Source organism: Phoca vitulina, unplaced genomic scaffold, assembly GCF_004348235.1.
Source record: "Phoca vitulina isolate PV1807 unplaced genomic scaffold, GSC_HSeal_1.0 scaffold11, whole genome shotgun sequence".
Classification (NCBI taxonomy): domain Eukaryota; kingdom Metazoa; phylum Chordata; class Mammalia; order Carnivora; family Phocidae; genus Phoca; species Phoca vitulina.
The window spans coordinates 44,444,569-44,471,277 of NW_022589714.1; the positions used below are offsets into that span (position 1 = coordinate 44,444,569).

Here is a 26,709-nt window from a genome sequence, read left to right on the forward strand (position 1 = left end):
CGAGCATGTTCTCTATTGGCATCTCTCCACTTTCATGGAATTTACCTGGATTTTACTGTAGGGATGTAAGATTTGATAGAGAAAGCCCCTCCTCTTATTCCCTCCTTTTTCAATGATCAGCCTACACTGTGAAGCCCAAGTGTAATGCTTTGCCCCGTCTCCTCACTTTTTCTTCATCCTGGGGCTTTTCAGTGACTAAACACAGAAACTACATATGCCAGACGACCAAGCACTTGCACCTGTCTTTTCCCTCTCCAACTGCAAGAGAATATTGTTAGCCAGTGCTGTTATTTCTCCCTCTCTTGGAGGAATCACCCTCTGTGTCCAAGACATGAGAGATTATACAGTATCAGTGTGGAGGCTCTCTGATGTCCTGTGACTAACGTAGCTCCCAACCTCCCACTCCATCTGGCGAGCAGCCCGTGTCTCCCTCCTCCTGCTGTCAGAAGAAGGTGGGTGTCCCCTCTGCCCCGAGAGGTTGCGGCCCACTTTGAGGCAGGACCCCCATGGCGGCAGCTCTTCGGGGGGTCTTGTGTCTGCAGTCTGCGGGGCTCACACCTGCTCTGCCTCACACGCTTTCGATCACAGTGCTGTTACTTGGCTCCAGTCTCCTGCTGAGAATCTCATTTTGGGCTTCGTGGTCCTCCAGCAGCTCGTCTCAGCTTGACCTTCCTCCCCACCTGAGGAGGAAGCTGCATCACTGAACCTGTGGCAGCCGACAGTGAGGGCCCCTCTCATCTGCGAGGAAGTCCCAGTTTCTGCCCTGGAAAGTTGTTCCTCCGGAGCTGTATGATTCCTTCTGGCAGCTGTTACAGGCTCCCCCCCACCACCACCCCCGCCTCCGCCTCTCAGGAGCAGAGATTAGAATGGAGCCTCTGACGGTAATGTTTGTCTTTCTGCTCCTCAGAAGAGTGGGAACTGGGCTCTTGTGAGTGAAGTGCCAAAGCACGGAAGATTCCCTCTGTGACCACAGCTCCTTCCCCTCCTCCCTCACCCCCCTGTCTGCCACATCTGTTCTCTTGCTTCACGACCCCTAGTCCCTCTCTATTCTGAAAGTTAGTCAGCCCCGTTCGGCCCCAGTTAACCCGTCAGCAGCCTAAAACTGGCCAATACTCTGGCCCTTCTCTTCCCTGACCCTGCCCTGCATCCTCCTTGTCCCTGGCGGCCCTGCTTTCCTCTCTCCTGCTCCCCCAGGGCCACTGCTGAAGAGAGTTCTCAACTACGCTGAGTGCCCTGTCTCTGCAGGGCTCCCTCCCTGCAGCTTGGCAGACCCTGCAGAGCCTGCTTCAAAGTCCGGTTGCCTTTCCACCCCACAATGCAGCCCTGCCACTCTCAGCTTCCATTGAGAGAATCTTCTTCTTTAAAAAAAAAAAAAAAAAAAGATTTTATTTATTTGAGAGAGAGAGAATGAGCCGGCACATGAGCAGGGAGAGGGGCAGAGGGAGAGGGAGAGAGAGAATCCCAAACAGACTCCCCACACAGCGGGGAGCCTGATGTGGGGCTCCATCCCACAACCCTGATATCATGACCCGAGCAGAAATCAAGAGTTAGAGGCTTAATCTACTGAACCACTCAGGCACCCCAAGAATCTTCTTTCATACTTGAATGAAGATCTCCATCCAAAGCGAGCTTCCTCGCCATCCCTATTCCTCACCTCCTGTCTCTCCGGTCCTGGAGCCCTCATGTCATCATTGTCACCCTCATCTCATGGGAACCTCTGCTCTTTGTTGAGTGGCTTTTCCATCTCGGGCACTGTGCTAGGAGCTTATCTTAGGCTCTTTGGTTCCAAGCTGCAGAAACCACATAAAGATGGCTTAAGCCATAAATGGCAGGTTTATTAAAAAGATGGGGAGATTTCTCATAGAATACTAGGGCAGAAACTCTGGTGGCCCTCACAGAGAGCTAAATCAGCTATTGGAATCCTGCCAGGAGCCAAGATAACCCCTCCCTGGGCCACATCCTCTGTCTTCTTTGCTTCTCATTGCAGATGACTTTGTCTCTTTGTGCCTCTGGTGAAAGAGTGTCACCCCCGAAGGGCCATGTTTTCATCATGTCATTTTAAGTGAACAGGGCCAATTAAGCCGGAATCTCACATAATTCTCAATTCTTGAGAAACGAAATCCAGTTGGTGCAGCATGGGTCATGTGTCTTCCCAGAACGTACTCAGGTCCACAAACCAAGCTCGGGAACCCCCCACGTCCACCTCAGGGTTAGGCCAGAAACAGTTCTCCCGGAGAAGAGTCACTGTATAATGGACAGACATGCAAAGAAAAAACTCTAACCACTGCCCCCACACCTCTACTAATGTTGCAGCAAATTCTAAAATATTACAACTGGAGGAGCCCTTAGAAACCATCGAATCTAGACCTTTAATTTCACAAGGGATGAAGCCGAAGTGCAAGTAAGTGAAGTGACTTGCCTAATGTCACTTAGTCAATACTCAGTAAATATTTGTTGAATGGAAGAAGATTATTTCTAAAGAACTTAATTTCTGAAGATCTTGAACAAAGACTAGTGTCTAAACCTTTGAGGTCAGAGTATCTTGGATTTTGGCTGAGAGATTAGAAATGGATTTGGTAACAAATTAGTGTATTACTAATATCCCGGCATTGTCTTCTCTTCGTTGCGGGTTTTTGCGCGAGCGAGGAACATGGCAGCATCAGCCAACGTGGTCCCGGGCCTTCCAGTGGAATCTCCCGTGATGGACAGTTAGAAACAGGCAAAACAGATACTTGCTGCTGACCTAAAAGACACCAATTCAGTGGGGAAGCTGTTGATCTCAACTGTTTAAACCTCAGCACTGTTCCCAATCTGGCACAGAATTAATCCCTTAAGAAAGGGATAAAAAAAATGCCATTCAGCACAACATAGTTTGTCATCGCATGCATAATGCAGACTTTCCAATTAGAATGCTACAATTTGGAAACTTTCTTCACAGACTGATGAGAGAGCAATTATTTTAAAGAAGGGAAAACTCAGTCCACTGGGTTTGCCTCAAGTCACTTCTGACTCAAGCCGCAAAGACAAGAGTTTTGAAAACATATTCACTATTGAATTTTGTATCAAAACACCAGCAAGGAGAGCAATTAGTTGCTGTAAACTGAACTCCGGTAATCAATGGTATGCAGCCAGCCAGAGCATTTATGGAAGATGTAAGCAAAATCACATCTGCTAATCAATTAAAAAAAGCCCAGCACTTCACTGCTTTTAAGAGAACTCCACAATGAGACTGAAGGAAGATGGAGGAGACAACGTTTAATATCACCAGTCGTTTCATGCGGTGCTCGTTAGGGAGAGGGGTTTGTGGCAACAGCCAAGGACAGACCTGATCTGCATCAGTAGATCCTGGCCAGTGGCTTCCTTTATCCAGCCCCTTCTGGAGATGGCTTCTGATGTCTGGGTGGAGGTGTGTTAGATGTAGGGGATGTGTTTAAGGAGCACCTCTCCAATAAGGTCAGAGGGAGTGTGTCTGTCCTGAGCGAGCTCCCTGAGTAAACGTTCCTCAGCAGATTACAAATCAGAAGTACCTCTGTTGTTGTAGGTACACAGACATGGGAACAGACTGCTGGCAAGGGAAGAAGTGAGGGAGTTGGTGGGTTTTTCAGTTGTGCCTTATTTGAACAGAATTCCTCTCTGTGGAAAAAGAGAGTGAGCCAATTTTTCCTTTAGTGTCCTTAGACTGTGCTTGCTTTTCTTCAGTTGAATCAACAAAGGGATTTTCATTCCTGGCTAAGCCTAAATTCCAAGCAAATATTCATCCAGGCACATGAATTAGAATCTCTCTTAAAAACTCCAAAGTGTAGGTGGCTTGATCACCTGAGATCCATCAGTGTCCCTTTTCCACTCAGGAGTCACCATGACCCCACATTTCCAGCCCCCAGGGACTCTTAATAGAGGAATAGAAAGGCGATCTCTCAACCACTGTGTGCGTTTGGCTGCTGGTCAGAGAAAAGAATTTAGGCCAGGAGAAAGTATTGAAGTAAAGATCGATAGACTGAGCTAATAAAAATTAATATCTTCAGCATGCAAACTATGATAGGCAGTAGATTAATATCCTTCAAATATAGAGGGCATCTTGTAAGTCATTAACAAAAGGATAAATATAAGTAGAAAATGGGTAAAGTGTTCAAGTTCAATGATAAGTAAAAAGCTGCAAATTAATGACATAGATTTCATCTATCAAATTGTCAGTATTTTTAAACATAATACGCAATATCGGCAATGACGCACAGAAGCAGGCATTTGTTATACATGGCTGGTAATGTGAGTATAAACTAGTACAGACTTCTGTTTCGGGGAGGGGAGAGGTGTGTAGCCTTTTGTAATACATATCAAGGCCTCACCTACTCTGCCCCAGGAGTTTCACTTACAGAAACTTTACAGGCAGTGGTCATAGATTTAGCATAAGAACGTTTCATCACAGAGTTTTCCTAGCAATGTAATATTACCAACTACCTAACTGTCCAATAATAAGAGACTGATTAAATAAATCGTAGGACATCCATAAGGTGAAATTCTGTGAAGCCAGTACCTACGATGAGAAAGCAAATTTGATAGATACAAAAGAAAGGTGTTCATAATAAATCATTAAGCGAAAGAAACAAGTTCCAAATAATTTGCACAGTCTGTATGTGTTTACAGAATTACTAGAATCACAGGTGATCTTCATTTTAAAATAAAAATCTGTCTTGAAACAAGTTGGAGGACTTTATAGAAAAAGCTACTAAGGGACAAAATATGCACTACTTTAAAAATTCTTTTAATATCCTCTCACTCCAGGAATTTCTACTAGAGCATTTGTGATACTTACTTATAATTGGTCTTCCTTTTTATCTTCTTCATATCCCATCTCCTCAGGGCAGTCTTTTTCCATGAAATATTTTGAGATCTGGTTAGATTCAATCCCAAAAGGGCCTGATTATTTTCCTTTGGATACACTGGTAGAAACACTAATTCATGATTATCCAGAAGGATAGGTATTATGATAAACCTGGCTCTCCACAAATAATCCAAAATCCCATTGGGGAGATAGCCTCAGCATTGTTTCCCAAAAAGCCTGTCATACCAGCATTGTTAAGTAAAGAGAATGATTAATTAATTTGAAGATTTGTTTTCTTGTTTTTAATCTACTCTGGCAGAGTTGTAAATTATTTCAGTCCAGAACATGTATGAAACATACACTATGAACAGAATCCTTATGTTTGGAGTAGAATTTTTTTTTAATGAGAAGATCAACAGTCTTTCTATAATTTTTATAAGAGCTAGACAAACATAGAAATAAAAATTACACTTTTAAAAGTTACTCAACGTAAATGTAAATTTACAGGCTAACTGCATAAAAGTTCTAAGAAACTAGAATAATATTCGAGGAAATGACTAATGAGGGAAATGATTCACTTTCTTATCAGGCAAGCTGGTATAATCTGAGAGCAGAATTATTAGACACCTAAAAACAATAGGGTGGGACCCTGTCTGATTCATTCAGAGTACTTTGAGAGATTAAATACCCAGGCGAATTGAGGGGACTACTCGGGTGAATTAAGGTGGAATGTGTTTCTGCTTTACTTAAAAGATGAATTCCAAAATATTAGGGAGTGTGGGTTTCGTCATTGATAGCAAACGAAATTACACTTGAAAACAAGGAACAAAAGGTAAGGGGAACAGAGTGTCATTTCTAATCTCCAATAACAGCGTTATCGGTGACACTAAACTGAGCTTGTGCAAAGGGTTTTTACTGATTATCATTGCAAGATCAAGGGCAAATAATATGAACTACTTTTGTAGAGTGATAGTTTGCGGATTGTAAATTGGGACCCAGGTCCATAAATGGGGAGTAAAGGAAGCACTCAGCAAAGGGATGATAGAAATGGGCTTTGGCCAGGACACCAGGTTCGAACCCTCTATCTGCCAGCACTGTTTGAGCATAGACATGTTACTTAACAGCTGTAAGCCTTACTCTCACCATCTGCAATTTGATGAGAATAATAATGCTTGCTAAAGGGATTTTGGAAGCCCTTAATAAGATAAATTATATAGAGCACCTACCATAGGGCCTGGTACAGTATAAGCATTAAAGAAATGTTGGCCACTATGACAGTAATAATCATCATTATTACTGTTGTTACAAATAAATATTCATTGAATGTAGGCTCGGTGAGACACCATACTGAGTACGTGGGTATAGAAGGATCAGTAAGACCTAGGCACTGCCTTCGGGGACCTCACTGTCTGTTCTGGCCATTGGAGGAAGCAAATGTGCGTGACCGAATATAAAACAGTAGATAGATATTCTGTATGAGAAGGACTTTTGAGGCTGAAATCATAATTCTTTGTTTGTTTTTTCTGTTTGAGGCTGAATCAGAAAACAATGGCCTCTCATTTCCTGCCACTGTGGCTCTTTCAGAAGCAAAATGCTGGACTGTTGTTTAATCCTTATTACAATACTTAGATTCTTTTCTCTTATTCTTTTTTTTTTTTTTAATTGAGGAGTAATACACATACAGGGCACAAATCAACTGGATATTTACTGTGTGCATACCCATGAACTACCACTTGGTCAGAATCAGCACACTTGCAGCATCCTGGAAGGTTCCCTCATCCCCTTTCGCAAGCATTACCTCTCCCAGAGGTAACCACTGTTCTGATTCCTGTCACCAGCGATGAACTTTGTCTCTTCTGAGCTTCATGTAAATGGAATCACATAGTCAATGCTCAGGTTCTTATCTGAGCTAAAAAGGAGATATGAGGAACAGAACCCAAGTAATCTCTAAATAATAAGAAAGTTTTACTAACGAATATATGTTTGTTTGTATCTTCAAATCAGATCATTGTACCACAGGTATGCAAGAAGTCTGCTAAGAATGAGAGGGAATCTAAAACATGATAATTGAGGTCATTGGGGCATACTAGTTATTATCAGTCAGGAAGCACAGAATCCCCCCATGAACACTAGTCTCAAGCATATTACCTTTGGTCAGCCCAGCCAACTGGAGATCAATCAGGCGGGAGGATTTGGGGACATCTTCTCACGGATAAGCCAACCCGAAGAGCATCGCCACTCAGGGGACAAGGGCTGCCTGAGATTGGGTGACTGGTGAAAGAAGTTCCTAAAGAGACATGGCTCTCATTGCACAGACTCCACCTCCTGTCACCAGACTTTTGCCGGGGATTCACTTCTTTTCTCCAGCCTGGAAGCACTGGGAGCGGGGCGGGGTGGGGGGGAAGGAGGCAGGAAGGAGGGCTAAAGTAGACATGGATTTCCTTATGCCGACAGCATTAGGAAAGAGCCAGTTAGAACATTCACAGCATTCTTACGTATTTTCCTTTGTTCAGGTTACTACTTTGGGACTGCGATGATCGAAGCTACAGCTACTATGTTGAGGTCTCCACCAACCAGCAACAGTGGACCATGGTGGCCGACAGAACTAAAGTCTCCTGCAAGTAAGTTTTGTCTTTTCACAGAATTGTTTCCAATTTAAAAGACAGTCTTTCTGATGGATTCAGAAGGTTCTAATGAACATTCATGGAATCACCAAATTAGATTCTTAGTTGGAGGTTGAAAACATACTGATGATCCTTTACTTCAGTTTTGACTATTAAGTACTTTGATGAGAATTTATTTTTTTTTATGTGATCAAACAAGCTTTCCTTGTTTGGTGGTTTGAACTTGACTCTTGGAAATGACATGTCCCCGAGCAGGGAAAAGAAGGATTTCCATTTGCAGTCCTCTCTTGGGTCCCCACCCCCGATACCACACACTACCCCTTTAGAACTGTTTTCTTCCTTACAGAATTTTGCCGATGCAATACACACTTTAGTACTTACTCTGGGACTCCGTTCCCCACCCTCATGTCATTCCCAGGGTTACCTTTAAATATTTCTCTCATCTCAGTGCCAGCTACACTGTTACCTAAATGAAAGAAAGCTTGGTATCCTAGGCCCCTAGTCATTTAATGCATATGGCTTTGGGGCTCTGTTTGCATTTACATTGTCGTGGGGGGAAGCTAAGAGGAAGGATCCTATGGGTTCTGAACGGCCTGAGATCATGACTACATGTGTATATACCCATATAACTCACTCCAATCAAAATTAGCACATTCCCAGAATCCTAGAATCATACCTTTTCTCAGTCATTACCTAAAAAGAGCTCAGTGCCTTTTTGGGTAGAGCCAGATTCTCTGGGAGGCAAGATAAAGCAAATAGCTGAGATTTCTTTCTTTCTTTTTTTTTTCTTTTTTAAGATTTTATTTATTTATTTGAGAGAGAAACAAAGAGAGAGAAAGAGAGCACAAGTGGGGCAGGGGCCTGCAGAGGGAGAGGAAGAAGCAGACTCCCCACTGAGCAGGGAACCTGATGCGGGGCTCAAGCCCAGGGCCCCAGGATCATGACCTGAGCCGAAGGCAGCCACTTAACCGACTGAGCCACCCAGGCGCCCGAAGATTTCTCTTTTTTTATTATTGAAATATGATTCACATACCATATAATTCCCCCTTTTAAATGTACAATCTGGTGGTTTTTAGTGTATTCACAGAGTTGGGCAATCATCCTTACTATCTAATGTTTCAAACATTTTCATCACCCCCAAAAGGAAACCTCCTACCCATTAGCAGTCTTTCCATTTCCTTCCGGTTCCCACAGCCTGGTTATCTCCCTTCTGTTTCTATGGATTTGCATATTCTGGACATTTCCTATACACAGAATCATATAGTATGTGATCTTTTCTTCTGGCTTTTTTACACTTAACATATACTTTTGTCAAGCTTCATTCATGTTGCAACATGTATCAGCACTTCATTCCTTTTTATGGCTGAATAATATTCTATCCTATGGAAAATATACATGTCACATTTTGTTTATTCATTCATCAGTGGATGAACATTGGAACTGTTTCCACTTTTTGGGTAAAATGCGTATTTCTGCTATGAACATTCCCGTGCAAGTCTTTGTATGAACATATGTTTTCAGTCCTCTTGAGTATATTCCCAGGAGTAGAATTGCCGGGTCTTATGGTAACTTTGTGTTCAAGTTTTTGCAGAACCACCAGACTTTTCCGCAGCAGCTGCACCATTTTGCATTCCCACCAGCAATGCAGGAGGGTTCTAATTTCTCCGCATTCTTGCCAATACTTGTTACTGTCTATCCCCTTGTTCACAGCCATCTTAGTGGGAGTGAAGTGGTGGTTTCGGTTTGCATTTTCCTCACGGCGAATTATGTCAAACATCTTTTTGTGGACTTACTTGGCCAAGATTTCATAACAGCATTAATGATGACTTGTTTGATGCAATGTCTGACACCCTTACCATCGTTATGATCGTAATCAGCATAGAGCACGTTTAATGCTTCCATTGGTTAAGGTGACACTTGCTAGACTCAGAACCCACAGGATCCTTCCTCCTAGCTTCCCCCCACAACAACGTAAATGCAAATGGAGCCCGAAAGCCATATGCATTAAATGACTAGAGGCCTAGGATACCAAGCTTTCTTTTGTTTAGGTAACAGTGTAGCTGGCACTGAGATGAGAGAAATATTTAAAGGTAACCCTGGGAATGATATAGATTCAGGCATAACCTGAATCTATAACAGAAAGTGGCCTCAACATTCCGGTGCCTTAACACAGTAGTTTATTTCTCAGTCATGTAGCAGGGAGTATGGGCGTTCCTGGTTGTCAGGTGGCTCTTCTCCACAGGTGACTGAGGAACCCAGGCATCTTCCTTCTGGTGGCTCTGCCATCATCTGGGGCCTCATCAGCATCATCTGCATCTAGCTGGCAAATGGGGAAAGAACAGAGAAAAGGTACACCTGGTTCTTCTGAACAGCCTTGGCCTGGATGTAGTGACCGTCCCTTCCACTGGCATGCGATTGAGGAGAAGCAGTCATTTACCACACTAGATGCTGGTAGGGCTGGAAACCATAGTTCTGGCTGGGCAGCCACTTCTCAGCGGAGCACACATCTCGTAGCCGTCTCTGCCATTGGATAAGAAAACTAACAATTATTGAGTAACCCGTATTCTATGACTTTGGTGTGTTTTGTCTCATTTTGTCCTGAACATAAAACACCTTGTGGAATATTGTCCTCATTTTATAAAAGAGAAAATGGAGGGCTCTTTTCATTGTACCACGAAGCCTTACTAAAGAGGGCTAAGCCCAGCTAAATGATGGAAACAGGGAAATGAAATGATTAGCTCATTTCCAAGCGCCTAGAACGTGTTTTATACAACAGGAAGGCCTTACAGGCCCATGAACAACTGCCCATTTATCTTTTCAGAGCCATTGCTCACTGAGCATACAGCTCACAGGCCAGACCCTCTGCTTCCCCATCTTTTCCACATCTCACTGGTTACCATCACCCATCTTTTCTGTCATTTTATGTGTTATAAATTAGATGCCTCATCTCTTTATGTTCCCCTACTGAAGGTGTGGTACAGTATGGGTTTTTAACAAGAACTGGTTGGCTGACTACTGACCCAGGTATATATCATAATGGTTTTATAGTTATTTAAATGGTTTTTTCTTGATTCAAAAATGCATTCACTCATTAGATCCCTCCCAGTGGCTTTTTTTTTTTTAATTTATCTATTTCTTTATTTGAGAGAGAGAGCAAGAGAGCAAGAGAGTACAATCAGGGGAAGCAGCAGAGGCAGAGAGAGGAGCAGACTCCCCGCTGAGCAGGGAGCCTGACGCTGGGCTTGATCCCAGGACCCTGAGATCATGACCTGAGCCAAAGGCAGACACTTAACCAACTGAGCTACCCAGGCGCCACCTCCCAGCCACCAGTAGCTTTGTATTAAGTCATCAACATCTTTCCCCCCCTTCTTTTTGTATTTTGTTTCCATTAGTTGGTAGATTTAAATAATTTATATGTTTTTAACCTTCTGCGTTAGCACTTATATGCTACAGCGATACATGTTTTTACAGATTAATAAATAAAGAATATATTATAAGAACAAGAATAGTAGCAAGAAGGCAAGTACCTTTTAACCCCCTAAGAATCAATGGTACTTAAGGTTATGACTTTATGTTTGGAGGCGTAACCTGGATCTATTGTGCCTTTCATTTTTGAGTTAGGTGTTAAGAAATATAGTAGAAGATACGCAGACAATAAAAGAGAAAAGCCTTTCCTTTTTAACTAATATACTCCAGAGCAGTCCTCAAGAGAGGATTCTATTAGCTTCAGAAATTGTAGCCTCCTTTTTTTTGAAATAAAGTATGTGAGTCATGTTATAAATGAAATTCTATAGGATCTTCAGAGATCACAGCCGTGCCTCTTGATAGCATTCTACCTAGTCAGAAATCAAAGGACAGATTTTTGCTGTCCTCTGAAAAATAACTGGGAATGAGATTCCCCAGTGTCTCCTCGTGAGACCCTCTACTCCTGGAGCAGGATATTTTCCTTTATTGCTATGCTAAGTCCTTTCTGCTACAGTTGGAGCTTTGCTTGTTTTACTCCCAGGATAAAGGCTTACTTTCTATCACAGATAACCATGTTTTTGTATACACTGATTTGAGGTTTTTTCCAGCTTATTCAACTGTCACTAAACTTATTATACGTAACATTGTGTGAGTTTAGGGTGTACAGTATAATGATACATGCAGCAAAGTGATCGCCACAGTAAGTTAGTTAACACATCTGTCACCTCACAATTTTCTTTCTTGCTATGAGAACTCTTAAGATCTGCTCTCCTAGCAACTTTCATATATGCATTTACTGTAGTCACCATGTTGTACATTCCATCCCCAGACCTGATTGATCTTGTAACTGGAACTTTGTGCTTTTTGATCCCCTTCACCCATCCCCCCCGCAACCCTCTGGCAACCACCACCCTTTTCTCTGTTGCCATAAGTTTTTTTTTTTTTTTTTTAGGATTACACGTTTAAGTAAGATCATACAGTATTTGTCTTTCTCTGTGTGACTTTTTTCACTTAGCATAATGCCCTTGCCATTTATCCACGTTGTTGCAAATGTACTGATTTTATAAAATTACTTTTTACCCCTCTTTTTTCACATCATCTAATCCTATACCCTTTAGCCTTATTCCGAAAGACTTCACCTTCCAATCTTTGATTGCTTTTCTCTACTGTTGAACCCTAAATCTGTGTCGATACAGTAAGAAACCAACATCGGCTTTTTTTATTATAAATGTAAAACATGCATGGAAAAGTAATTTAAGCAATACAGAAAGATATACATGAAAAGTAAAATTATGCCTTCCCATCTTCTGCTCCATTCCTCAGAAGTAGCTGCTTTTGACTATTTTTTTTAGTTTTTATAATGGCTCAACTATAAATAATATTTTTATATCTGTGTTTATTAATTTTTCAGCTTTACTAATTCCTCGCTATAAAAAATGAGGAATTTAGCTCACTTAACTTCTTCTCATTTTTTGTTACATTTTTCTCTCTAGTTCTGCTAACTACTTACCTTTTAAAATTAAACAATATACTTAAACCTCTATATTTTGATCCATCAATTGTAGATAGTATTCCTTGACTCCCTACTATGTATGAAGACATTACCACCCTACATTTCCCTTTCTCTCTCCCCATCTTCTGTTAACTGTCCCACCACATTGACATCGTTAAGATTTACGACACTTATATTCTGTTCTGTAACTTATAGTTAAGCCTTCCACGTGTTAACTATAAATTGGTCTTGAAAAGGGAAAACGACTAAAAACTCATTATGATATTATGATTATGTAAACACTGTTCACTGCAGATCTGTAATTCATTGGATTAGTATAGTGAGGGAAATATGTCACTAAACTTGTGTCCCTCTTGGAAGAATTGTACTATGTTATCAAATGGATTTGATTTTCTTACAAGTGCTCAGAATTATTCCCCATATAACAAATAGCTTCATATTAGCTAGCTTTTTGTTTTCTTGGAGTTTCTAATTGCCTCTTTTTCCTATTTATAGAGGTTTCTGAGGCATACTGTTTGTTCATTGGTTAATTTTAAACAGACTGCTTCCTAGGCCTACTATATAACTAAAATTTCTTTTTCTTTCCTATCTAGGTTGGTTTCACTCTTTCTTAGATGTGGGTAAAGGGTTAACAAAACCCTGTTTCCTTGGCAATGAGATACTGACCTTGGGCCCTGTTACCTTTTTAGATCTGTTCCCCTGAAAACCTGATAGAAATGGAATGTCAGCTATTAGGCAACATTGCTTATGATGAAAATTACCCCTGATTGGTAATTGCATCTGGCCTGGGAGGACTGTAAATATCTGGTTGGAAGCCATAGCTTTGGCTTTCCTGAGTGTGATGACTTTTGTGACTAGGCACATCCCTTGTGAAAATTCTGGGATCTTTGTTTATGGAGCTATTACAAGAGATAATAGTTTCAATTTGGAATATGAGGCTTCTGAGCCAGAGTGGTTCCACACCTGCCCACTCTTACCTGAGCTGTCATCTTGCATGCCAGTGGGAATAGCTCCTATTCAGTGGTATCGACTACTGCAGGGACTCCCACTAAGGAGATATGCCTGCTGTTACTCTAGTGGCATAGTGTTTTCTTTCTCTCCTGGGTGAATCCGAAGCCCAATAGGACTTTGTTGGGTCTCAGTCAAGATCTCTTATAGGCATTGCACAGAGTAAATGTATTCAGAATTGTTTTCAGAAACAGGCTATGTGAAAGGCAAATTTTGAGAATCTTGCATGCCTGAATCATAGTTTGACTGGGTATAGAACTCAGTTCCTTCAGATTTCTGAAAGCTTGGATTTATTGCCAAATAGCATCTAATGTTAATGATGAGAAATCTCATAGAATCTGATTCTTATTACTTGTAGTAATGTATTTTTCCCTGTAGAAGTCTTAGGATCTTCTCATTGTTGGAGGTGTTAAATTTCACAGTGATATGACTGGATGTGGACTATTTTGATTTACCCTGCTCACTTTGCTTCAATATGGAAATCTACCCTGCTCCCTCAGATTTATAAATAATATTTCATCCACCTGCCATTTTCTAGAAATTCCCCAAAATCTTGATTTGCTTATATCTTTCCCTCCAGTTTGCCACACCTTTATGAGTGTATTCCATTTGTATTTCTTTGATGTCATCTCATTGGTTTCCAGGAAGGGAGAAAGGTCAGTGTGTGTCATCCATCTTCAACCTGAATCCCCAAAAGCTCTACTACATGGGCTGTTGATACTCCCCCATGACCCCAAATCCTTTTCCTTTCTTCCTTGTGCCTAGCTATCCCTTCCTCGTGTTACAGAGCTGTCGTGTTTACTGCCAGCATATATTCCTTAACATATTGACTCTATTCATGTTCATTTTTTAACCATTTCTTCATTTTGTCGTGGTCTCGATGACTGACAATTTTGTCCATAGAAGTACTAGTCATCTTGGCCATCATCGCTCCAAGACGATGCCCTTGGCAAACATTTTGGCAAATATAAATTACTACCTATAAAGAATTGATCATTGATACTACTGAAATTTTTCTTTTTCCACTTAAGTATTCTATAGCCATAATCGAGAATTACCTAGGATTTCTAGTTTTTAGCTGAATTTTCACACAAGCTATCTGCCTGCCAGATATACTATCTGGATTCCCTCCTAAATAAGTTTTATTCTCCAACCTCAGTGTTCATTAAAAATGTTGTCAAGAGTTTTTAATAACTGAAGAAAATACTTATATAGTAAGATATTTTTAAAGCAGAGTACAAAACTATACAAGTATTATCACAAGTAGGAAAAACAATATGGAAGAAGAAAGCCAGATGGAAATACACCAAAATGTTGTTAATGGCTGCCTCTGTGTACTGGGATTATGTGAATTATTTCTAGTTTTCTATATTTTGACCAATTTACATGTATTTCTTTTACAATCAAAAAGATGCCTTTTTTTGAAAAAGATGTTTTTTCTTGCTGCAGTCATAAATGTTTTTGTAGATTTGTAGTTTGTCCTTGCTGTTATTTGAGCAGCATATGTTGGCAGAGTGGCATGGTTTATTCACTGCCAGCTATAAATTAAAGAAATTAAATAAGTGCTGTCCATAGCAATATCCTAGTAGCTTTTTGGAACCTTGAAGCCACTTACCCCAAGCACAAGTTGTGCTTCCCTGAAAAGGACACCTGAGCCACATTTTCCTTATGCTGCTTCTCCCCTTGAGCCTCTTAAGGCCCAGTTCTGTAAGAGTACTTCCTCCTTTCGCCTTTCCCCAGGGCTTCAAAAGTCCATTTCCACCCAGGGTTTCCCCTCTCAGAGGGGCCCGGCCTCCTTGGAGCACCCCTGTGGGTCAGGCAGTTTCCACATCATCTTAACTTGAGAAAGTTTCTCCCCTGTGCCTTCCCTGAGAAGCATTTTGACAGCTTCTGTGTCACCTGGAAGGGCTTCTGTGGGGTCACCTCACCTTCTCCCTGGTCTTCAGCATGATGATATTAATATCACAGAATATCTGTGTCCCCCTTGCTGAGTATACTGTCATTTTAGTCCTGGGGAAGGACAACCTTCTGTTCTGGGGTCTGTTTCTGTGCTGATGCTATTTATTCACCAGGAATCTTAGAAAGGGAGTCATGTTTCTTTTTCTAAGTGCTGCAGTGGTTGAAGACAACGGAATAAATTAAAGGTGGAGAGTTACAGCCTCAGAAAACTCTTCCAAAGTGTAGCAAGATTGAAAAATGAGACGTTTGAACCTGGACCATTTACCTTGCCTGTGATTTTGTGCATCTTCTTGGCCATTGTCAGTGCTAAAGTTGAGAAAGCTTTCTTTCCGCCAGCTTTGTTTCTTAGCCTGACACTTAACAAAACAAAAATCTTGGGCTGGTTCCGGGAGGTCGCTGCTAACCATGTGACCTAGGGGTTATGCATAGAGGGCTTGCCCTGTTAATGTGATGCGATAGAATGAAAGTGGGTTTTAAAGAAGGAAATGTCTCCACCATTGAGACCAATGACAGAAGAAGTTCATACAAAGTGTCAAGTTTTAGTCTCCAGGATGGGATTGCAGCTCTTGGCTGTGGCAGAGATCCTGTACTGAAATATTACTACTTCTTGCAAGTCTCTGCTGTGCTAACAGCCAGTTACCCTTACCCGCCCGGACGCCTGTCCCTGCGAGTTTGGAGGAGTGTGCTTGCTTGCTCCTTCTTAAAGAGAGAGCCAATTAATGGGCTCTAGTTGTGTTATTGTCACTGTAAAAAGGCTCGATGGAGATTTTATTTTCCTCTTTTCAGACTTAATTCCATTTTTCTACACAGGTTTTGACAGTAATGAAAAAAGCCAGTCATGTTCTTTCCTGTGTTTTTTTTTTAAAGGGCAAAAGCGTTGGTGTTAATTTTGCCACGAGTTTTAGAACTTGAACGATAAAGAAACATGCACCTGGCAAAATGTGAATGGCAAAAAAAAAAAAATGAAAAAAGTAACAACTCAGATAAAACACATACACACACGGAGGACAGGTCTGACACTAGGCAGTCCCCTGGGCTAATGAGGCGGAGATATCAGAACCTGCCCTGTAGAAGGCTTCTGTCTGTTAGAACAGACTTAGAGATATGTGTTAATCAAACTGTTGTTATGGGATTATATAGTACCAGAAGTAGATGAATATTTTGGAGTAGAAATCATCAGTAAGGAGTCAGTGACTCATACCTACCCATCTAGAGAAGGCATTTATCTTTTGCTCTACAGAAAATTTTTATGCAATACTTTACCCATATGTTGGGAGCCACGTGGAAAGTAGATTTTGATGCTAAGTAGGTGAACCAAGTTCTAAATTCAGAGCTATCAATAGGTTCTGTGGACCACCAGTGGGGAGGCCTCTCCCCACCCACAACATTTGACAGGTGAAGGATCAGTAAGGACATGAAGTCCCCTTGGATAGCAAATGATCAGAAGGAAGAAGCTGAGAGCTCTTTTCCCTACTCTGTGAAGATAATAATTTCTTCTATGCATGTTATTAAAAAAATGAACAGACCTCAGTAAAACTTTCTCAGTGAGCTGTGTGAGCACACTTAAAATGTGCATGGTCAGAAAGATTTTTCTTTCATTGTGGAATAACTTTCATACTAATATTACATTCCAAATGACAAAAATCAATCAAGATCACACTAGTCCAACTACCATCATCTCTCTCCTCTCCTCTGCTCTGCTAATTGCCCCCACCATGTTCTCTCTGCACCCTCCCTCAAGTTTACATACTGTAGCCAGAGTGGCACATTTCAAGGACAATTCTGACCTTATACCTGCTTGAACCCTCAACTGGCTTCCCATTTTTCTCTGGATAAAGACCCAAGATCTTCACATGGCCTAGAGTGCCTACACAATCTGGCCCCCTCCTACCTCTGCAGACGTTCCCTGCATTGGTCTTCCTGTGCTGTCTGTGTTCACATCAGCCTGGCTTCCTCTCATGTCCCACCATGCATCATGCTCCGCCTTCCCACAGGGCCTTTGCACCTGCCACGGCCTCTATCTGGAGCCCACACCCTGCGCTTTGACTGGTTAACTCCCACTATCCTCGGCTCAAGGGCCACATTCTCAGGAAAATCTGCCCTGATCACCCATCTCAATCAGAGCAATTTGTTATTCCCTCTCATAGAACTGAGCTATTGTCCTTCACAGCTGATAGTGCAGCTTGCAATGGCCCATTCCTTAGCGTAGTATTAGATTACTGCTTTTCTTCCCCTTTAGAATGTAAGCTCCATCAGAGCAGGGATATGGTCCATTTTATTCTTATCCATGGTAGCCTAGCAAGGACCTAGCCCTTGCATTGTTGTCTGAGTGGATGGGCAGACAGGTGCTACCACTCTGTCTCTAATCATGACACAGGTCAGTTCCATGTGTCCTGCTGCTGTCCGGAGCTGTCGTCTTCACAGGGCTCGCTCAGGAAGTCCGTCCATCTTCATTCAGAGGCTATCCCATGGAGCAAGGAAGAGTTTGTGGGAGAGCATAAAAGTTGCTCGTTGACCCTAATAATGTAGTCCTTGTACTTCTCTTTATTAATCCATTATTGATCTGTCATTGCTGATTCATTCACAGCCATCCTCCACGGTTTCAGTCATTGCCAGAGGCCCCATTTTCTCTGGGCTCCACATCTACCCTTGCCCCTCGAGTTAATGACTTGGATCCCCTGGTAACAGTTTCTCACTTGCGATTGCTTACTGGCTGGAAGTCCATTACCTTTATTTTTAACCACTCTTTGAAAGAGTGAAGTTTCTCTTTATGGAGGGGCCAAGTGCTTTAAAACCTGTTTGCCAATGTGCCCCTTTCACTTTGGAAATTGATTTGATTTAAAATCCTTAGTTTGTCAGATTAATATGTTTCAATTGCTTCTCTGGATTTTTAGAGCAAAATGTTAAAAAAAAAAAAAAACTGGTCTTGTTCTCTGGAGAGGAACTCTAAACCATTTGCCCAGGCAATCCAGGTACCTCTCCCAGCAGGGCAGATAGAGTTTGTCCGACAGAACACACCTCACTCCGGAGTCCTGGAGCTCTGGATCCCTCCCATGCTTTCAGAATGGCTGCAGAGGGTCCTGTCCCAGCACTGTCCAGAGTGGTGCCTCAGAGACACCCCTTACCATGGCCAAGCCTTGGTTAACCCCTACCCTGGGAGAGGCGCTGCCAAGAAAGCAATGTATGCAGCCCCTCAGTGGGCCTCTAAGGTCAGAATCACGTAACCCTAGTGAAGGCAAGCAAGTTGAGCACACAGAGACACCGGAGTAACAGTCATCAGAGAAATCCATTTATAAAAATGAATAGTCAGGAGCGCCTGGGTGACTCAGTCGTTAAGCGTCTACCTTGGGCTCAGGTCATGATCTCAGGGTCCTGGGATCGAGCCCCACATTGGGCTCCCTGCTCGGCGGGAAGCCTGCTTCTCCCTCTCCCACTCCCCCCTGCTTGTGTTCCCTCTCTCGCTATGTCTCTCTCTGTCAAATAAATAAATAAAATCTTTAAAAAAAAAAAAAATGAATAGTCAGCATGTCCATCTGCAAAAAAAAAAAGGAAAGTAGAGCCTATTTATTAGTCAGTAAACAAAGACAGCAGGAAGGAAAGTAACTGTAGTTTTGGTCATATCTTCTTAAAGTGGCCTGCCTCAGTTTGTCTCTGGGTCCGAGTGAGGAGTGCCATAATCTCACCATGATTAATCCCGACTCAGCTCTATCCCAGAGTGCTAAGGGGCTCAGATTTTCTTCCTGGGTTAAAACAAGCAAAGGGGCCCCTAGGTGACTCAGTCGGTTAAGTGTCCGACTCTTGATTTCGGCTCAGGTGATGAACTTGGGGTCATGGTATTGAACCCCACACTGGACTCTGAGCTTGGCGTAGAGTCTTCTTGGGACTCTCTCTCCCTCTCCTTCTCCCTCTGCCCCTCCCCTCCATATGCTCTAAATAAATAAATAAATAAGTGAATAAATGAATAAATAAATAAAATCTTTTTTTAAAAAAAGGGAACAGAAAAACAAAGTGTTCCTGTGAATTCAGGGATCTAGCATGTACATAGAACCAATTTTTAGAGCTAAAAGGGCATTCTTCCTTGACTATCTGATTTATTCTCTTGGCTTCAGCTATCTCTTTCATTCATATTTTTCATTAAATGTTGGCCCCTTCTAGAATGGCTTCGCAAACTCACCTTGTCTAAAAGTAAGCTCATTGTCCTCTTTCCCTGTAAAACACATAAAACAGCTCCTCTCCTTTGAAGGCCTTGCTTGTGTTTGTGGTAAGCCCCTTCTCCTGGGCATCTCTTACCCCTTTGACTCTTGCCTCTTCCTTGTTCCTGCACGGCCAGGAACCATGTCTTTTCTTTTATACCCTTTCTTCCTTTATTGTATTCCCATTGCCCCCATCTTAACTGAGACCCTCCTGCCTCTCCGTTAGACTATTCTAGTGATCTCCCTCAATCTGTACTCTAGCTGCATCTGTTGCTGTTTGGGTATCTGGAACAGTGTTGCCGGATGGGAGCGGTCTGGCCAAGACTCCTTACTCGTACCCTGAACAGGCACCTCCAGCGGCCGACTGAGAAAAACCTCAGATCTTTGCCCGAGTCGCCTTCTGTCTCTACCCGACCAGCTTTTCCCAAACATCTCATTTTCAAATATCCTGCCCTACTGTTAGACTTCACGTTCAGATTTCAAATATATAACTACTGTACTTATCTGACTCTCACCGAACTTTCTCACCTTTATTTCTTTAACTCTCTCCTTACTGGTATCATTCTTCCCTTTCAGTGTGGCCCAATTGCTGTTGCCAAATGAGTCCATGCTTTAGATCAGCTAATTATCTTTATTTCCACTGTCTGGTCTTGAAGTCTCTAGCCCACCCCTGTTCCCTTCAAGATCCAGCCAAAAATGCCCTGTGAGTTCTTCTTTGATCTTTCTCCTCCCAAATACAGGTATCTGCTCCTTTTGCTGAATGCCCCACTGTATTTTGTTTCCATGTAGCCTGGCAGCATTCCCTTTTTCTTGGGTCTGTCTAGGAGGAGGGAGGAAATAAGGGACTAGGCTGGGAGGAAGTTTACTTCTTAAAAAGCTAGCCATTTTTCAAGGTGCACTGGGATCTACCCCCTTAGAAGTACAGGCCAGATTTTCTCAGAGTAGCCTCTAGTACTAGGTCTGTAATAAAATGCATAGCCCAGCCAGCTTTGATTCAGTCTAATATTTGTTGAGTGACCCTAGTAGGTAAAGGCTACATTGTGAGAGAGAATACTAGGAGACAGGAAAACACTTCTCCAAAGGCTGTCCGCGACTTCTGAACGTTCAGGAACCATCACCACACACACACACACACACACACACACACACACACACACACACGAAGTATAAAATACAAAATAGGATCCTGGAGTCATAAAATGGTTTAACTGAAAGTACCTTGGAAGTTATCGTCTAAGTCTCTCATTTTACGGATGAGACTCTGAGACAGGTACAGAGTACAGATGCCTCCCCAAGTTCTCATCTAATGGAAGGGTCCAGATTCCAATCCAGATCTCCTGATTCTGAATCCCTTGTTCCCAGAATGTTGCATGGACTATAAAACCATAGTGAGAAACAGCCCCATAAGGGCTATAAGAATAGAGACATGATCAGAATATAGCATGGAATTAGGGATGTGTTTCTGAAAAGATGCGTTTGGAACCTAGAGCTTACTGCTGGCCTACATTGTAACTTACAAACACTGGTGATTTCCCAACCAAAGGAAGCTATGAACTTCAGACTTAAAAATCACACAAAGGTACAAGTCAGAAGTTGGCTCACCTGCCAGAAGGCATGATGAAGACTATAGATTACAAATCCACTTACATGGGGCGCCTGGGTGGCTCAGTCATTGAGCATCTGCCTTCGGCTCAGGTCATGATCCCAGGGTCCTGGGATCGAGCCCCGCATCGGGCTCCCTGCTCGGCGGGAAGCCTGCTTCTCCCTCTCCCACTCCCCCTGCTTGTGTTCCCTCTCTCGCTGTCTCTCTCTCTCTGTCAAATAAATAAATAAAATCTTAAAAAAAAAAAATCCACTTACATTTTCATATGATCTTCTATTTTGCTCTCACTGCCACTTCTTCCACAGAATATTAATTTATTCAGCCTATTAGCTGTATCATAATTCATGTTTTAAAAATTGGTTTTAAAAGCACGGTCTCTATATCAAATCACCTAGGGCTTCGTTAATCTAGGTTTGGCATCTTCTGTTTTTCTTCCCTTTTCCTTCCTATTGCCTACTTAAAAAAAAAAATCATTACACTGTTCATTAGGCCATTTATTAGACTATTTCCTTCTACCAAAAGAGACTTGCATGTGTGTTTTTCCTCGGTTTTAAGCCAAGATCCATAAAGCATATTCCCCCCACAGTTGACATTTTCTTTTCACAAGCCCTTGAAATGGGATGGAAGAGAATTTCACCACAGAGCTGTAAATTATGTACTGAGTATCAGTAATAAACATTTCTTACAAAATTTTAAAGTGTAGTTTCAGAGTGGTGATCATCTGGAATTGCACACATTTACCAGCTGCTTTGGAGGGAGCTGCTGAGTGCTTCCTGCTCATACACTTTTCACCTCTTTATCCAAATTTATACAACAGTACAGAGCACATGTAGTGAACCTAAACAGAGCAAAAGAATATTTGTACTCCTAGTAACGTGGCTTCGCGGTCTTGACCTGGAAGGGGTGAGGCAAGTTGTCGTCTTGTTGGTCCTTCTCTCCCCAGGAGGTTGCACATTAAAACTGTACCAGAGAGGTTGTGACTTTCCTCTGGTGAAAAAACCTGGATTAGATCCCTTGCTTCCTTATCTGTGCTTCTCAGAGCCTTTAGTGAAAGCGTCTTCGGTGGGGGTGATGCTCCAGCAAAGGAGGGCAGTTGGCATGGGTGCCGCTGCTATTAGAGGAAAGTAACTTGTTTATATTGTTCTTTTTTCCTTCCTTGTTCTCCAGGGAGCCGCTGAATTCTCTATAGGACTTGGCAGTGGATATATAGGCTTAATAGAAATTCTGACTGCTGGAGCTTTGAAATGTATAGTCTTCTCTCTGGGGTCTGCTAGGGGTGGGGGAAGGAGGAGCTCATGGAAGCTTGTTTGTTTGTTTCGCATTTCCGAATCTTCTCAATTCATTTTTCCTAATTCAAATGAAAATCCAGACCTACCCTAATGTAATGTTGGATCACGGGCTTACACTAACAAGGGGATATGATTCTAAAGTTGTTGTTCTCACAGCACCGTCGAGCCCCTCATATCACAGCCTCCGCCTGTTTGCAGGTGCTTCAGGTAGACTGATTGAAGGCCTCCAGTGCACGGAGATGTGGTTATATTGCCCTGCGAGGACAGAGAACCACAATAACCTGAAGTAGTAATCAAGTGTTCAGTAAGACGTGGAATGTCCTGTCATCTACAATTACAGATGCATTTGTTTGTGGATTGCTAGCCTGTTTTCAGTTTATACCTTCACAGTGCATTAATACCACATTCTTACATTAATATTAATTAACTTTATAAATTTCCGAGGAGATGAGAAGGGGGAACACAGGGCCCACAGTCTTCCAGACCATTCATATTTGGGGATGGAACAACTGAAACTCTCAGATATACTATTTTCCCCTTTTGGCACTTCCTTAACGAAGACTATCTTTCAACTAATCCTGAATCCCTGTCCTGCTAAAGCCCCCAGCTTGTGGGACACAGGCCTGTGTTAACTCCACACTTGTGGTTTATCCATGCGTTAACTTAGCAGGCATACTTTGAGCACTGCTGTAGGTCAGGCACTGCGCTGGCTGGGCACTTTCTCCCTCTCGTGGACTCGTTAATTAAGCTTTTCCAATCAGCTCAGGACCACCGTCACTGAAGGGCCTTGATCCAAACGTAAATAGAGGCATTTGTGGATTCTGACACACTCAGCTAGACCAAATCTCTGAGTGAATCAAGAGGGGTAGCATTTATGGGAGAAAGCAGCATGCTAAATCTGGACCCACACACTACATTGAAGGGAGCGGGCTTAGCCTCGGTGGATAAACGAAGATCACTCCTTCTCCCTTGAGCCCGCTGGAGGGAAGTTCAGGTGCGCCTTTGAGCACAGATCTTCCCGGAGGTGGCAGGAAGACAGCCTGCACACTCAGCCAGTCCACTTCCTTGTTACCTTTGTATTGGCAGCAATAACCTCAGCCATAGGGGGCTTGCCAAACTGAGCATGTGTTGTTGTACACCTGTGCCCATGCTCTGGCCGCCCTCGCTGATGATAAGTGTGATGTGCAGTTTGTAATGAGCACTTGCAGTTTCTGTAAACTGTGTAATACCATATAATAAGCAGTAATTTTCCACTTATCCTTGATAACAGGAGGTTTCTGCTGGGCTTTTAGCAATAGCCAAAATGTGGGTGTTTTTTTCCCCCCTTGCCAATATGATGAGTTTTCAGAGGCATCTTTCTTCCACAGATAGATTGACAGGTCGTTTTCCAAGTGTGTCCAAAATGTGTATTGGCTAATCTTGCCTTGAACAAGTCAAAGTCAAACACAAAATGATTCTGAAGTAGCCATTTATAATAAAATGACTATATACATTCTTAAGCTCATTTTAGTTGTCTCCTGGCTATGCTTTTCCTCAAGGGATTAGTAGCTTGAAGCTTAGCCCAATAGCTTGGATGATAAAACTGCCAAGTCTCAAGTTATTGTTTTAAATTTCCTATAAGAGATTATATCTTAGGTATAAAGTGAATTCACCCTAGATGACTTGGTGCTCTTCCCGGAGAGAGGAAGAGGGCTATTATGCTGTGTACTTTTCTCTTGAGTTACACACTGTCAAGCTTGGATGGGGTTCTGGCTATGATTTTTTTTAATCATTGGGAAATACTTTCAGAAGAGCCATGGACTCAAGCTTTACAATGAAATCCTCCTCACCTCTATTTAAAGTCATCTCCTGACTTTCCCTAGGTGCTCGGAACACCATAAAATTCAGTGTTTTCACAATAAATTAAGATTGCGTTTTCATTAGACAGGCTTCTCCCCTTCTGAGATATTGCTTGCATTATCTATTCATTCGTCCGTTTCTGTAGGCCTCTTGGTAACCACTTACCCCTATCAGATGGCTTAAGCAAGACCAACAGCTGTTGATTTTGTGCTGTCAGGGAAGTCTTATGAATCATGTTGATGGGAGCCCTGGTACTTCCGTGATCGCTGGGCACTACCATTTATCTGTCACAGAGCTGGCCTTCCTGCAGATCTCTTGCCTGGCACTGCAGTGTGTCTGACCTGCTAGCACCAGGACACCGGTAAACGGTGGCAACTGAGACGCCGAAGTTGCCTGAGCTGATCTCCCATTTAAAAGATGACTGTGCCTTTTGGCACAGAGGGTTGCATTTTTTTCGTCAGAACGATAGTTTGATCCTCAGTACGCAGAGCACCATGTGGGTTCCTGAAGAAAAGAGAAGATAGACCACTTGCCTGGCATCTAGTTCAAAAACAACGTACACGTCAAAAAAGACTCTCCTACCAGCTGACCCTTTCCAAGTGTCCCCTAGACAGCAAACTGAAGTCGAACGATTGTTTTCTTCTCGTGTCTGCTTGAAAATTCATCCAAATCACAGGAGAACTAGTGTGTGGTTTATGAAGACAATTTATTAGAGCTAAAAAGCAAGCAAGTTGCACTTTTACAGAGTTAGACTGCTGATCAGTGAGGTGTCAGGAGAAGTGTGTACTTGGGTAGAGACCAGGCTTCCTCCAGACCCCAGTGTTGACCATGTTGCTCAGAGAAAGTGCTTCTGATCCATTTCGCACATCCATACTCTGGTAGCTCTTTGTTTCCCCGATCTGAATCCAGATACACCATTGCAGTGGCTCTGGGGTCTGGGGAACTATTGTTTTTGTTCACTTCCTCCCATGGGGCCTTCCATTGACACTCTGCATGTGGAAGTGAATTGACTTTGCCCATGAAATGCACTGACCCAGGTGGAAGCAGATTTTTAATCAAGTACCAATAGAACAACCCATTTTCTGCCGAAATCTCTAGAGTCCTAGCATTACTTGGTGCCCATTTTCCAGTTGTTTACTGGGATTTGATTTCTAGCCTAGCATGTTGTCTTTGGGGTTTACTGAGATTGATTTAATTTAAATTAGGGTTTATAGTTCTCGTGATCCTCTTACTTAGGAACTTTGCATAGAGACCCCCCACTACAGATAGAATATCATGTGTTGGCAGACAGTTGTGATGAAAGTGAAGCTCTTTACTTCAGAGCAGAAGTGGTCTGCCCTACATTTGCTTAGCTTCCTTTAGGATGATGGATATTTAGATTTCAGGTTGGGGGTAGCTTTCTAAGTCGTTTGAAATGATATTACAGACTAGTGTTCTCCTTTAGAAATGTATCGGTCAGGGGTGCCTGGGTGGCTCAGTCGGTTAAGTGTCTGCCTTCGGCTCGGGTCATGATCTCGGGGTCCTGGGATCGAGCCCCGCATCGGGCTCCCTGCTCCCTCTGCCGCTCCCCTTACTTGTACTCTCTCCCTCTCTCTCTCTCTCATAAATAAATAAAATCTTTAAAAAAATGTATAGGTCAGATGATTTGTTAATTTTACTACACTAAAAAGTAAAGGGGAGGGACTATGGAAAAATCAGAGTTATATTTTCGAAGAGAAGACCTAAAATTTGTACCAGCATTGCCAATTCCTGGTCTCCATTCACTTTAGAAAGGGGGGCTGAGGAGGAAAAGCAAATGCCAGAGGGGATCTGGGGGAAAGGGCATGGGGAAGCAATATAAAAAGTGTTGTCATCATTATTTCTTAAATGAGACATTCTTTTCCTTTAATAAGAACATCTAACTTAGGTTTTCTTGAGAAATGAAGATCCTAGTAGAAGGAGATCTAGAGTCTCAGGCTCTATCCAGGTTCTGAAGTCTTGTGCCTTGTCACACAATTATGTCAAGTGATGAGACTTGTTCTTTTTACCTCCAGCCAGGGGCCATTCCGTATCATTTTGCCCAAGAGGTCTGTGACAGCATTGTATTTCTGTACCATTGGTTTCCCTGCGTGTTTGGTTTTATGCGTTCAAAAACCTTCTGGGAAGGGGTTCAGAGACCTCACCAGACTGCCAGAGAGAGCCATGGCACAAAAGGGGGAAGGTCTAAGGGTCAAAGGAATACTCACATATGAAAACCTTTGGAGAAAGCAGACATTTCAATCAAGTGTTGGTTACGGACATCTTGGTTATCATGTTATTTTTTTTTACCTGATCTCTAGTTGTTCTCCAGCGACCTTTCCATCTGATATGCACCTGAGGTCTGAGACCATTTGCCGCGAAGATGAGCGTGTCAGGCTC

The 26,709-nt window shown here is 42.5% G+C and overlaps 1 protein-coding gene across 2 annotated transcripts in view; it reads left to right on the forward strand.

Moving 5' to 3' along the window:
* Positions 1-26,709, forward strand: part of BTBD9 (BTB domain containing 9) — a 415,915-nt gene that overhangs the window by 329,880 nt on the left and 59,326 nt on the right. For both annotated transcript variants that reach the window (XM_032409888.1, XM_032409889.1), the window contains exon 9: positions 7,333-7,440. In XM_032409888.1, coding sequence (XP_032265779.1) covers positions 7,333-7,440 — 108 coding nt within the window. The remainder of the gene's footprint in view (positions 1-7,332; positions 7,441-26,709) is intronic.